The sequence below is a fragment of the Peromyscus maniculatus genome, chromosome 1 (assembly GCF_049852395.1).
Source record: "Peromyscus maniculatus bairdii isolate BWxNUB_F1_BW_parent chromosome 1, HU_Pman_BW_mat_3.1, whole genome shotgun sequence".
Taxonomy (NCBI): Eukaryota; Metazoa; Chordata; class Mammalia; order Rodentia; family Cricetidae; genus Peromyscus; species Peromyscus maniculatus.
Window position 1 is genome coordinate 209710288 of NC_134852.1, and position 14899 is coordinate 209725186.

Sequence of the window (14899 nt, forward strand, 5' to 3'; positions counted from 1 at the left end):
GTCAGAAAATGAAAGTCCATGTTCCACCGGAACATGCAGATCATCTGCGGCTGCCTTTGGCTCATCATAGCTCATCACGGATTTCCTTCAAGAACAGATTCAAGGGATGTGAAGGGTGGGCTCCTAAGGATAATCTCCAGTCATTTAATTATCCTGTCTTATGTCTTAGAAAGTGAAACTCTCCATTGGCCGGATCCCCAATTCAGAGAAGTTCCATGCTTCCGCCTGCACGTGCCCCTTAAAATACCACTTGGTGGAGCCTGTCCAGGAGGATTTGCCAGGACTGGAGAGGATACCAAAGAGGAGTCCGGCCATCAAAAAGAGCCAGAAGGAAGTAACTGGAGAGTCGGCTGCCTCAGATCCATGACAGCAGAAGAAGGATGGAACCCTGGATCACGCGTGGTCCTGTGGTTGGAGACAAGGCTGCATCCTACTTTGAGTCACTGCACTGCCTTAACAATGGGGTCACTGGCCCCTCTTTGACTGTTGCATTGAGGTCACATGGGATAATGACTAAGGAACAGAGATAAAATGGAAGGCCTTATTATCTGAGACTTTGCCTCAGACACGGCAGACATCGATTGAGTAAATCTCTGGTCTAATTAATAGCACTGTGTGCTTTCTGAGGTCACAATTGCATCTTTGTTAGGAATATCCAGTCAGAATTACTCATTACAGGGAGGCAAGAGAGATGAAAGTCTGTGGTTATCCTCCAGACACTTCCTGTGACTCAGCAGCCCAAGGGCCATCAGATCAGGCAGAGTGACCTCTGTCTCAGGATACCTGCTTTCTTAAAGATACAGTAACTATTTTGGAAGCTGAGGGAGTTTGGTGCTGCTCACTTCAAAAATAATCAGGAAACTATGTGTATATGTTCTTAATTGGTTGGCTTATTACCAAATTAGTTCTGTGATGTCAAAAGGATCAAAGGCCTTTTAATAATCAGGAAAGCAGGAGCAGTCAACTGAAGACTAATCAACTTGGAGATGTTGGTGCAAAATGGGGTGGGGGTGTTAGAAAATCCATCTCAACAGGCTGTCCTTTCACGTGGAAAAAAATGAAGGCTTTGAAAGTTCAGTGATACTCAGTCTTCATGACTCCAAGTTCTGTAGCTGTTGGGGGCAGGACCAAGAGTCTAGACCAGCTTTAGGAAGAATATTCCCTGACCTCTGCCTTGTGTGTGGGTTTAGATTAGGAAAGACCTTTGGCATGTGGAGGAGACATTCAGTACATTTCATTTTCTGTTATCTAGATTGTTGCCTGTATAAAATGTACATATGTATATGAAACATGGAAAATAATTAAATGTATATGCATGAATATTTCAAATCTCATAAATAAGAAATGAAGCCACTTCAGTGAGGAAATAAATACCCATCAAGGTAAAACTGCCTGAAACCACCTTCGGGATGGATCCCTGGGCTCTGAAATCCAGGTATCCTCCCATCTCTATGTGCTCTCAAGGAGGCAAAGAGAAGTCTGAGGACCCAGGAGTCCATCATCCACTCAGCTCACAGCAGTGCTGGGACAAGCATACAGGACTACTGGTCCCCCCCACACACACTGTCAACCTGCCAGCCTCCCCCAACCCCAGAACTTGCCTCCTGACACAGGATGGGGGTGGCTTGCTGTGAGGACCACACTCTGGGAGCTTCTCTGCACCCTCATGGCGCTCCCGGGGATTATTTGACTGAGGAACACAGTTCCATGTTGTATCATCCTGGAAAGTCCGTGGAGAGGCTCGTGAGTCTGCGGGAGAGTGCAGAACGTGAACTCTCTGAGGAAAGGACCTAGCTTTTGGCAGTGTGGAGAGTGACAAACTGTGGTCACCCCACCCACCTCCAACAGGAGCCTGAAGAAGGCAGCTCCTCCCCATGCTTCCTGCTCTGTGGAGAGCAGTGGAACCAGGGCCTGGAGGAAGCAACCTTCCTGGCTGGGCTGAGGTATGCGCTGCTGGTGGCTGGGGCAGACAGCAGGACCCACCCTTCATCGTTCTCTGTGCTGTTCCTCAGAGGCCAGGGCCTCTGTGCCCCCTTCCCCAGAGCTAGAGGCAGCCACAGCCACAGTGTCACTTCCTTCTCCTAAGAACAGCAGTGACCCCAAGGAAAACTCCAGGCCTGGGAATGGAGATATTTGTCCTTTCTGTCATCCAGGTGAGAACACAGCCAAGAATTGTGGAGAGGTGGCTGGAAAAGCCACCAGGCCAGGCCTGACAAGGGCTGTACCTTGTAAGTGAATTGTACCTTTCTCACACTCCCTGCTACCCACGGACACATGCACAGATAGTCTCAGTGGAAAACTCACCTGTGATCTTTTTCAATGATGTCCATTTCGACCCCATTTCAAGCAGATGACAATGACTGATGCTGCGAAGAGCCTGGTCCAGCTGTCCCTGGGAAAGACAGCCCTCCCTGGATTAATTTAGACAAGAGAGGAGAAAATAGAAACGGCTTGGAGCCACTCTTGGCCCTCTCAACCCTGGCCTTGTCCTGTCAGTGTGGCATAGCTTGCCTTCACCTGAGAAGAGAGTCCCAATGGAGGGATAAGTTGGTCTAATGTGGGCGTGTCTTCAGGGGCTGTCGTAACTGTTCATTGGTGTGGGAGGGCCCAGCCCACTGTGGGCAGCACCATCCCCTAGGCATGTGGTCCTGGGCTGTGTAGGAAAGCAGAGCTTGTGAGTGAGCCACAAGCAGTGGTTCCTCCGTGGTTTCTGTGCCATGGAACAATCTTTATATACACTATGAATATGTGTTATTCTTATTGTTAATAGGAAAGCTGATTGGCTGGTAGCCAGGTAGGAAGTATGGGTGGGATAACCAAACTAAGGAAGGAAGGAGAAGGGTAGATTCTGGGAGATGCTAGCCAGTTGCCTAGCAAACAGGATGTATAGAAAATGAGGTAACAAGCTGTGAGCCATGTGGCTAAACATAGATAAGAATTATGAGTTCATTTAAGTGCAAGAGCTAGTTAGTAACAAGCCTGAGCTAATGGCCAAGCTTTTGTAAGTAATATTAAGCCTCTGAGTGGTTATTCAAGAGCTGGCTGGTGGGAGAGAACCGTCCATTTACATTTCTGCCTTATGTTTCTGCCCAGGCTTTCCCCAGTGATGAACTGTAACCTGGATGCTAAAATAAATCCTTTCCTCACTAAATTGCTTTGGTTAGTGTTTGATCATAGCAATGGGAAGGAACTAGAACAAGCCTGAGTATGATGTGGCTCTTCAGTCTGGTTGATGAAGAAGTCAGAGCTCAGAAACATGGAATGACTTACTGAGGGTACACTCAGCTCTATGCTGGACCCATAACTCCCCAACCCATGCCATTTCCAAGTCACAGCTTCTCCGTGGGACATTGGAGTGCTGCCTCTCCACTTCCTACTGGGTGCCTCAGGTCTCCAGAACAGACCTCAGGGGTATCTGGAGGTTTCCATTTGGTTCTCTCTGCTGAGGATGCAAACTATTCAGAGCGAATTCCAAAGAACAGCTGGTTAAGAAAGAGGATGAATGTGCAAGGCCAAGTCCATGCAATCATACTCAATGCTGTTGACATTTATGCATTCCAGGAAGGCATTCTTTTCTGTGTGGAGGGCAGATTACCACACATTCACATGTTTGTGTGTAGTATGTGTGCCTGTGTATGCCAGGGAGCAAAGACAGGCGGGGAGTTAGAGGTGGCTCTGTCAGCATCCTGCCCCTCCTCCCTTCAGGGCATGTGCCAAGTGGCCTTCCCTTGGGAGGATGAGAGGAATGTAGAGTCATAAACAGGCCTCGAGGCTTTCAGACTCAGCTGGATCAAATCAGGGTTCTTTGGTGGAGTTGGATTTGTAGCTAAGCAACACATGTGCTTTATTGAGAAAGTTCTTTAAAATGTCTGAGTCAATGAAATCTTTGTCAAATGAGCAACAATCCCACAGGACCTTGGGGCCCTTCTCCAAGTCACTCTGACTAGATGGCTCTTAGAAACTTTGCACTCAGTGCTGGACCCTGGGACTGAACTGCCTCATATGGTAGCTACCAGCCATGTGTGCTATTTGGCTTTATATTAGGTAAAATTAAATAAATTTAAAATTCCTTTTCAAAAGCACTAGTCACATTTGGGGTATTTGATAACCTTAGATGGTAATTGGCTATAACATTGGGTAGCACTGAAACAGACATTTTCCATGATCATAGAAGGTTCTAGCAGACAAACTTTCCCTATCTTATGTCCCAAGAGGAGAACAATTATATCTTATTCATCACCGTATTACCAGCCCATAAATACAGTGAGCAGCTTATAGCAACTGCTTGATAAGCACATGCTAACAGAAGAAATCACTACAATTTGTGTTAAGTACTAATTAAACATGATTTAATTTTGATATTTCCAAATAAAATATTCACATCCATAGCTCTAGTAACACTGGCTTTTCTTTTTCCTTGCTTCTTTCTTGCCCTGGTATCCTATAATTAACTTGAAAACCAGCTATAGGCTTTTCCGTATAAGCTGTTTTCTCAACAATTAGTAAGTTTCTGCGGAGTTGGCGGCACACTTGGGAGCTATTATAACAACAGGAAACCACAGTGTCTACAACTCTCCAACAAATTGCTGACCACAGTGAAATGAGTGTACCATGATCTTGGGGCCAATGTCAGTTTCATTTGAGAAGCACCAAGGTGTAAGTTTAGGTTTAGATTTTGTTAATCATAGTCGTTCCAAATTTTTTAAGGTTTTCTGACATTCTTTGCTCCTCTTTGTTTAAGTACGGACTTACAAAACACATTGAGGCTTGTTACAGCTGCACACATGCTAAGAACCAACAGTGTGCGTGTGTGATGTGAGGGGCTTAGCTGTGCACTGGCCATCAGCGTTTAACACAGGGTGCTGTGGGATGCTGACTGGGGGCTCGGTTGCCTTGATGGTGATGGTGATGGTGATGGTGATGGTGATGGTGATGGTGATGGTGATGGTGATGGTGATGGTATTGCCATGTGTTTGCCTCTTGGCCTCTTGTTTCTTAAATGATAGATGAGAACACCAGAAATATGTCTAGGGATAAAGCTACCTTTAGGAGTAATTAGAAACTAGAAATTGCCACACTGTGTGGTGGCAGAGGAGTTCAGAAAGGAAGAAGGCCACCATAAACAGAGTGCTAATCATGACTCACGCTGTTGGGTGCCTCTGCACACAGGGCACTATCCACACACTCTACCCAAACCTACAACAGGTCTGTGAAGTCAAGACTGACTGCCCCAGAAGCATAGAGAAGTGAAGTAGCTTACTCAAGGTCATGGCGGTGAGAGCATGGCAGAGCTGGACTCAAACCAGACAAATGGGATTTGGAGACCACAGCCTGACTCTCCTCACCGGAAGACCCATGGAAGAGGAGGTGAAAGGTGGCTGAAATGGATGGTGCACAGAGGAGGGGCCATGGACAGGAAGAGACGCGCAGTGCACTTTCCAAGGCTTACCTACAGTGGCTCAACTTTTTTATGCCTCTTGTCTCAGTAACAAATTCTTCTTCTGACATTTTATCCAGGAAAAAATCCAGTAAAACATACGTTTTTACTTCAAACCCAAGAACTTTACCAGCGTTCCCTTTGTGACATGTTTACGTGTTTTACATGGGCCTGGTTCTGTGTGACAATCAGTTAATTGGCAGCTAACACATCTCCAGGGACAGAAATGTTAGGTTTCCTGGGGGTGGTGGGGGAGAGTAATATGGACTCTAACTCTGTGAACCTCATCCATGCGTATGCTAAGACAAACTCATCCATACCTAATTAGGAGCCGAGTCTGACTCCTCAATCCAAATTCAGGGTTAGAAATGCAAAAGATGTAAAGACTGCTCCTCTGTGGTTGGTACCTCACAGGCAGGGTAAATCTGAAGAGCGCCTGAGAGAGGGGGATTTCATCTCTTAAGGAATGAGTAGAACTGACTTGATATTCTAGCATAGGCCAAATCGTGTGCACAGCCACACAGATGCTAACTGCCAGGGCAGAGAATGTTTCAGGCATCCTGAGGGGACCCGGAAAAGGCACCCCTGTGTAAGAGACAGTTGACTACTTGCTTCATAAGAATCTTTTACTCCTTTATAGGCAATAGTTCTTACTCATTGCATCTTAAAGTAAAATTAACCAGGGCTGGGGAGATGGCTCAGTGGTTTGGAGCACTGGCTACTCTTCTAGAGGACCTGGGTTCAATTCCCAGCACCCACATGACAGTTCACAACTGTCTATAACTTCAGTTCCAAGGAGTACAGTGCCCTCACATAGACATACATGCAGGCAAGGCACCAATGTACACAAAAGTAAATCTGGCAGGGGGAGATTAAAATAAAATTAAAAAAATAAAATTAACCCCATTGCCAGGGGTCCTGTGGAAAGACTGCTCTAGAATAGGTACAAATGGCTATACAAGTGTCAAGTTAGAGCTGCCGGATGACAGAAGATGATGAGAAAGGACTGGGAAAAGCAAGTCGGTTGGTGCAAAGCTCCCTGGAAGTATGAGGACTTGAGTTCCAGCCCTAGAACCCATCTGAAAAAAATAAAAGTGCTGGGTGTGGTCGTGTGAATTCCCCAGTCTCAGCACTGGGCCCCTGAGGACAGGCAGATCCTTGGGACTTCCTGGCCAGCTTGCTAGCCACTTTGTAAGCTCCAGGTCAATAAGAGATGCTGCTTTTAAAAAGGCAAACAGTCACTAGGTATGGTGGCACACACCTTTAATCCCAGCACTCAGAAGGCAGAGGCAGGTGGATCTCTGAGTCTGAGTCCAGTCTGGTCTACAGAGCGAGATCCAGGACAGCCAGGGCTACACAGAGAAACCCTGTCTTGAAAACCAAAAAGAAAAGTCAAATGATGTCCAAGGTTATCTCCTGGCCTACACACACACTCACACACCTACCTGTACCTGCATATACAAACAGACACATAGACAAACAGACATGCACACACACACACACACACACACACACACACACACACACACACAGACATGTACACACACACACTCATACACACACCTGTATCTGCATATACAGATACACAGACAAATAGACATGTACACACTTACACTCATACACATACCTGTACCTGTGTGCACACAACACATACAGACACATAGACATACAGTCACACACAGAGAGAGAGTCACACACTGAGAGAGAGAGAGAGAGAGAGAGAGAGAGAGAGAGAGAGAGAGAGAGAGAGAGGAGGAGGAGGAGGAGGAGGAGGAGGAAACCTTCAGAAGCTACATGCAGGATGCACAGAGCTATACCACAGAGAAAGCAGGAAGAACACAAAAGGAGTTCCTGAGATAATGTATTCCTCCGCTCCTCCAAAGCTGGGCACCTCTGATGTGGGCAAAGTGCTGCAGTTGCCAGGAGCCTCCTTGGAAGCCTTCCTCTAGGAGAGCAGTTCTTAACTTCCTAATGCTGTGGCCCTTTAATACAGTTCCTCATGCTGTGTGACCCCCAAGCATAAAGTTACTTTCGTTGCTACTTCATAACTGCAATTTTGCTATTGTTATGAGTTGTAACGTAAATCTCTGTGTTTTCCAATGGTCTTAGGCAGCCCCTGTGAAAGGGTTCTTCAGTCCCCAAAGGGGTCAGACGTACAGGTTGAGAGCTGCTGCTCTGGGAGCTGCTGAGAAACCCGACTGTCACTTTAGTTTTGCACACTTACGACAACTAGGATTTTCCTGCACTCAAGGGAAGGAAACCTGCACATCGGATTTTCAGTTCTCACAAGCTGTCGTCTAGTCCTGCTGCCTTACCGCACACTTAACACTGTAGTGAGAAGATCTTCGGAGCCCTCCTTAAGGAACCAGAAGCCCTGGCATGAGCTGAGTGGGGAAGGTGGGGGCGCCCAGGCAAGGAGGGGAGCTCCAGGAAGAAACTGGTCTCCACCACCGCAGATGGTTGGCACGACGCTGTCACCAGGCTGAATGCTGTCATCTAGTTGTTCTTTAATTAATACCTCACACTTCCAAACAAAGTGTGCGAAGCTGGAGGGACTCTGCCAGTTTTCTCCCAGCTTACATAAGCCCTGCTCAGGCACGGCTGAGGATTTATTAGTGCTGTGAACATTTTGATGAAATCTCTAGTTGCTGTGCTGTACACACAGACCTGACACTACTGTCACCAACAGTCTGAGGAGGAGGCCTCCTTCACAGAGCTCCTGTCGGCTGTTGGAGAATCACACATTAGTCACGATCATCAAGGGATTTGCATACTTACCTCTTCTCTGCAGCTCCTTTCTCCCAGCCTGCTGGATTGACGAGTACAGGCCATAGAGAACTCTAGAACTCTCTATGAACTCTCTGTGATAGGTATGAAAGGAAAAATACAGGGAACGTCATTGCCATGCTGAGAACATTTTCAATTCAGGATTTATTTACTTGGCAAACACTGGACCCAAGAGTCAGCTCAAATGTCATGCTTCTCTGTCCAGGCAGAACTGATTGCCCTGTCTATGTTTCTGTATCAATTTCTTTGCCTCTCATCCATGTGGAATGGGTTCCAGGATCCCCAGGAAACACCCAAATCCAAGATGCTTAAGTTCCTTATATAGAACAATGCAGCATTTACATATAGCCTACACGCATATGTTTTGAATCTTCTCTAGGTCACTAAAATACTTAATTTAATGTCAATGCTGTATACACAGTTACACTGTCTTGTTAGAGAATAACAATATGAAAAAATTGACTGTGTTCAATACAGACATAATTTTTCCCCAAATACTTTCAATCTGTAGTTGCACAGATGTGGAACCTTTAGATGTGGAAGGTTAGCTATATTTGTTATTCCAAGAAAATCTGTAGGCCCTTTATAATTTGGAAAGCCATATTTTGATCACTTTTACACTGAAGATTCTCGAATCATGCTAAGAATAATAATAAGTGCCTATTCAGCAAAAGTGCAAAGGATGCTACAGTTCCACACTGCAGCATCATTCAAAGGAATCACTCTGGTGCACTCAGGTCTATGGTGGTATTTTATTTGTACTGAAATGTGATTTTCATTGTATGTTAATAAATAAAGTTGTCCGGGGGTCAGAGCTATTAGAGCCATAGCAAGAGCGTGGTGGTGGTGGTGGCGGCAGCGGCGGCGGCGGCGGCGGCGGCGGCGGCGGCGGCGCACGCCTTTAATCCCAGCACTTGGTAGAAGAGCTAGGTAGATCTCTGTGTGTTCAGGGATACAGCCAGCATTGGAGACACACGCCTTTAAGACCTGGAGGGCAGTACTTACAGGCAGTGACAAGGCAGTCGTGTGTTTGGGTTTACAACCAATGAGAAGGCAGAACAGAAAGACTATTTAAAGACAGACACACAGGAAGTAGCTCTCTCTCTCGGGGAAGCTAGGAGCACTGCAGGAGGTAAGATTTTAGCTCTGAGCTCTGACCTCTCTGCTTTCTCTTTTACATTGGTTCTGTGTTTCTTATTTTAATAAGACGGTTGGTTACATCTACACAGGTCCATTAGGCAGGCCTTCTGTTCAGGTCACACAGACAGATGGGTTCTTGGAGCCTTGTACATCAGAGCCTCTAGGGATAGGAGTCTTTTCAAGCATCTACTGGACTAACAAAAAAGTTTTAAATATCATTTCTTTTCATCTTCTCTTGACTTTTGAGGTGAGTAATGTCAACACTACTTTACAGAAGAGAAAAACAAAGCTCAGAGACGTCAGAGGTTGGGTCATTGTCTCCAGGTCACAGAGTCAACCCCACTCACTTACCTGCCAAGTTCATGTACTGCTTGGGTCCCACTGAGCTGCCCCTTAGTGGCTTCCTGACCTGGAACATTCACAGTTTGGACCCAATTACTGCATCGGTAAATGAGGGCGGGGTGGGGTGGAGCACTTTTTTGAAAAGTGGTAATGCATTCTGGTAACTCTGAGCCCTCTCTTTCTAACTCCACTCAGAGAGACATGACTAATTATGAGACAAGCATTACATAACATAGAAAGAACACATTCAAAGGGCTTAGATGCATCCTATAACCTACAAGTGATTCAGGAATTGGGAGAAAGAGAGCTTGCCAATGAGCTAAGACACCGCCTGTTGCAGAGAAGGCTTACCTGGCACTAAGAAGATGCCTGACATGTGTGGGAATGGAAAGGCAGGCAGGAAGCATGCAAAGCTCAGAGCACCGTTTCTATGCGTCTCCCAATGTTTATGGAGGTGGAGGTAAAACTGTTTGCATTTTACTATAAGGGAATCTAAGTTTGGAACAAATAAAATGATTTGCCTAGGACACATGGTTGACTGAGCTGACTCCATGCCTCTGCACACATTAGGTAGAGGTCTCTTTGCAGAGGATCATGCAAAGCCAGGTGGCTGCAACAATTACCAAGAACATACATCTGTGTGAACATATCTCCTCTATAAAACATTGAGAGGCAGTATCTTCTTAAAGACATTTTTATGTGTTGTGTGTATGTGTGGGCTGGGGGAGTTTACATGATCATGTACATAAAGTGCCAGAAGAGGCCAGAAGAGGGCATCCAATTCCCCTGAGCCTGGAATTAAAGGAAGTTTTGAGCCACCTAACATGGGTGCTGGCAACTGACCTCGGGGTCCTCTGAAAGGGTGGAGAGAACACATGGCTTACTGTGAGCCACAAGAGGAAGCATCCTAACACTAATTCCCTTAAGCTCGGAGAGTTTGCCTGACCCCACCCCAAAGAGGAGAAGCCCTGGCTCATGTCACTCAGTCCCATCTGGGTAGTTGCACATCACTTTTGTCAACATCAGCAGAGGTCACACTTGCTTTGTTTTCTCCGAGGGCAGCGAGAAGCCAAGATGCTTTCCTGAGCCTGCCACCTTCCCTCTGCAAAGCTTTCTCCTTCTTTCTAGGTTAGTGTCTAATAACTTCTAAAATTATTAATCTACCCATTGTTGCACGTGGAAAAGAACAAGATGACTCGTGACTTACAGAGGCCGTTTATTTCCTTAATTCAACTGACAAATGGAACCTGGGGGGAAGGACCTACCTGCAAATGTTTCTAGAAATATGTCTCCTGGGTCTTTAGGAAAGGATAGTTCCAGAGTGTTTGCTTCATAGTGAGTTTTTATTTTAATTCCAGTCACACATCTCCAAATTCTGTGCTGCTTGGGTTCATTCTCTCATGTCCTCACTGATATTCCCCTGCTTCTTCCTCCCAGGTTCTGAATCTGTCACTGATTTCTCTGAGCCCTTTAGTACATAGCATAATCTATCTTTACATCAAAAAGATTTAGAATAGAGGCTTCAATTTTACCTCATCATTAGTCACTGTTATGCCCCTAAGCAAGTCAAGAACTGAAAGCTAGACCTCCAATACGGAAATTACATGACCTATGCTATACTGTCCTCCATGAAATGGAACAATCAAATGCTCTGACTATGGATTGGGGGTGTGACCAAGTGTCACTCTAAGCCAGTTTTTGTTAATGATTCTTCTAATTAAAAAAAAAAATCCCTGCTCTCTAATGACCACTCCTCCTCTCTCTCTCTCTCTCTCTCTCTCTCTCTCTCTCTCTCTCTCTCTCTCCCTCTCTCTCTCTCTCTCTCTCCATGCATTTGTGTATGAGTGCAGCTGTATACATATGTAATACCCAAAATTGACCTGTAAGCTCCACCTGCCCAAGGACTAGAAAACTTCCTGGGATGCTGGGAGTTGTAGTTCTTTAAAAATAACAACAAAGCCTCAAGGGAAAGTATAGTGGCCTATGGGTTTTGCCCATAAAAGTGCCACCCCCACCCCACCCCCAGCACCTGTCTAGGGGCCACTCAGCTGGAAGTTCCAGAGAGTGGTCCTGAAAGTCCATCTTAGTCAGTATTTAAACTTTTTTTTTTTTTGGTTTTTCGAGACAGGGTTTCTCTATGTAGCTTTGCGCCTTTCCTGGAACTCACTTGGTAGCCCAGGCTGGCCTCGAACTCACAGAGATCCGCCTGCCTCTGCCTCCCAAGTGCTGGGATTAAAGGCGTGCGCCACCACCGCCCGGCAGTATTTAAACTTTAATAAAAAACTTGTCTTAAATTTGGCTCAAAATGGTGGAACTGTTTTTTCTCCAAAGAATCTCGGGATTAGCACATGCTGAGGGAAACCTCAGGTGTTGGTCTTCACCTTCTACCTTGTTTGAGGCAGGGCCTCTTGTTCCCTGCTGTGTGTCCCAGGCTAGCTGGACTGCAAGCTTCTTGCTTGCACCTCCCATCTCCCTGGAAAAGCACTAGCATTACAGAGGCCTGACTCCACCTGGCTTTGCATGGCTCTGATGCGAACCCAGTACTTCAAGACTGTGTGGCAAGCGCTTCCCTTCCGAGCCACTTCCTAGGCCAAGCGGCACTTCTCACCACTTCCACACATACTCTTATTTATCAGTAATGGCAACTAGTCAAGATGTCACCCAATCATAAAGCATAAACGTACCTTCAATGAGACCCTCAGTCATGTGGTAGTGGTTTGTACTCTGAAAAAGCAAGTCTTCTTCGATAGGAAAGTTCTGGGTCCCAAGGCTCTGGACATGAAGAGCCCTACTTGAAAAGGAAGAGTTGAAAGTCTGAACTATGAAGAGTGTCTGAGGAACTTGGGGTGAGGGATCTGGGAACACTCTGTGCATCTTTTCCCTCTCCCTGACTACCAACTCTCTCTGCTGCCCTCTTGTGAGAATTCAGCCCTGTGGTAAGTCCTGCCTAGGAAGTGCCAGCATGGCGCAAGTTTAGCCAATGACCGTCAACCTACGTGGTCCCTGAAGGGTCCTTGTGTTAAAATGCTTAGCAACCATTGTATCTTGTCACAGTATGTATGAAACTAGCATAGAACTATATGAGAAATCATGCAGATAGTGTTTCATTTGAAAATGACTGGAAGCAGGGAGGAATTGCCCAGAAATTTTCCACATGCTAACTGCTTTTCCCTCAGGTCTGGAAATAAAACCAAACTTAATCATTGCAACAGTACTGGAATAACAGTATGTCTATCTGTTCAGTCCTTATGTCAATCCTTTCCCAGATGCACACATGCCCAGAAAAATAGAAAGCTGTGGCTATAACTTAAGTTGTCAGTTCCCAGTGCAAATCTACATACCTGTTATGTACAAGCCACACTGAAGACATACAGAAACATGACCCTTCTGTCTACTGTAATTTCTGGTTTTGAAAGTTGTCAAGAAGCACAAGCTCCTGGCTGCAAACAGTCTGAAGATTTAGAAAACACAAGTCAACAGCAAAGCTAAAACCCTTCTTAGGGGCTGGAGAAATGGCTCAGTGGATAAGAATATTTGCTGTTTTTGAAGAGAATCCAGTTTCCAGTACCCATACTGGACTTACAGCCTCCTTTAACTCCAGGTCCAGGAGATCCAGCGCCCCCTTCTGGCCACTAGAGGCAACTATACACGTATAGTACACATACACGGAGGAGGAAGAGGAGAAGGAAGGAGGAGGAGGAGGAGGAGGAGGAGGAGGAGGAGGAGGAGAAGGAGAAGAAGAAGAAGAAGAAGAAGAAGAAGAAGAAGAAGAAGAAGAAGAAGAAGAAGAAGAAGAAGAAGAAGAAGAAGAAGAAGAAGAAGAAGATCAAAAAGTTCCTTTCTGATTTCCAAATTGATGCCCAACCGCTACCTAAAGTTGGAAATAAAATCTAAGCACTAAATGCTCATTATTTATCCAGGATGAACTCTTCATACCTTAGTTTTGGTGAGTTCTGATATCTAAGGGAAGCCATTAACTTCACATGTGTTTCTACCACCTCTTGCCTCCTGGGTAATAGTCAGCACACTGGAGCAATTAGCAATGGATGGTAGAATCAGACTGCTGCTCTCATGGGGCTCTCGTGCTGGTAATAAATACTAATAATACTATCATAGGGGTTACAATGGGTCTGTTTTCCATATTGCTGTGCATAACTACATTTTCTGCCAAATTTTTAGAGAATTTTTATGGTGTGACCTTCTGAGTTGAAAATAATTCTTTCAACAACATGCATACTGCTTACTGCTTAGCATATCATTATTTTAAAATGTATTCATGTACTCGCATGAAAATCAAGTGTACCCTGGGTTAAATGCAGGCATTTTAAATTAATCATCCAAAAAATTTAAATGTGCAGGGCATGGTGGCTTGTGCCTATAATCCCAGCATGTAGAAGATAGAGGCAAGTGGAATAAGAATTCAAGGCCAGCCTTGACTACATAGCACATTTGAGGCTCGCCTGGACTAAAAGGAGCCCTATTACAAACAAAATATTTTAAATGCATTTAACAGATAGACAATTATCATAACTTTTTGTGAATTTGCTGTTGTTTCTGAGCTCCAGAGTCTTGCTGAATTGTGGTTGCTGTTGCCAGATTGCCAGAACAGTCTTGGCTCTCGTTTTCTGACAAATGCAATCTCTTGAATAACTTGTTTTTGTCCTGAGAAATAGCAGCCCCATATGTATAACTCTTATAAACGCCCCAAATATTTTTCACTTCATAATTTTGCTACATGTCTGCAAGGTAATTGGAATGGATTAGACATTCCCTAGCAACATCCTTTGGATGTCAATAGCTCTGGAATTTAACATCCAAATAATTGAAGTGCACTGCCTGGAAAAAGCAAGGCATTGGGGAAAAATGCAGAGGATAACATTTATGAAAAGAATTACAAAGAAGGTAATGTCATCAATGAGTTCAATCTAATGAGATATTGGTGGCCTGTAAGCCAACATCTAGATTTAGTCCAGTCCTCATGGGTGACTCACTGCGAGTTCTGGCAGGTTCACTAAATCACCCTCTCTCTGAGCCTTAATCCTGCTCTCCAAATTTAGCTCTCCCTCTCAAACAATTTGGTGATACTTAAATTCAGTACACTCGGTCTCTGTGAGTAATCCTACTTAGTCTTAAATAGAACCCAGGTGCACTGATGCATTTAAGTGATGCATTTTTGGTTGATACCAACCCCAA

At 45.2% G+C, this 14899-nt stretch overlaps 2 protein-coding genes across 8 annotated transcripts in view; one reads left to right on the top strand and one right to left on the bottom strand.

The window, feature by feature from the left end:
* Positions 1-4388, top strand: part of Plekhs1 (pleckstrin homology domain containing S1) — a 36741-nt gene extending 32353 nt beyond the window's left edge. For all 7 annotated transcript variants that reach the window (XM_076563340.1, XM_076563342.1, XM_076563341.1 and 4 more), the window contains one exon: positions 170-4388. In XM_076563340.1, the coding sequence (XP_076419455.1) occupies positions 170-367 (198 nt within the window). In that variant the 3' untranslated portion in view covers positions 368-4388. The remainder of the gene's footprint in view (positions 1-169) is intronic.
* Nrap (nebulin related anchoring protein) overlaps positions 1-14899 on the bottom strand; it is a 358082-nt gene that overhangs the window by 180921 nt on the left and 162262 nt on the right. The window lies entirely within an intron of this gene.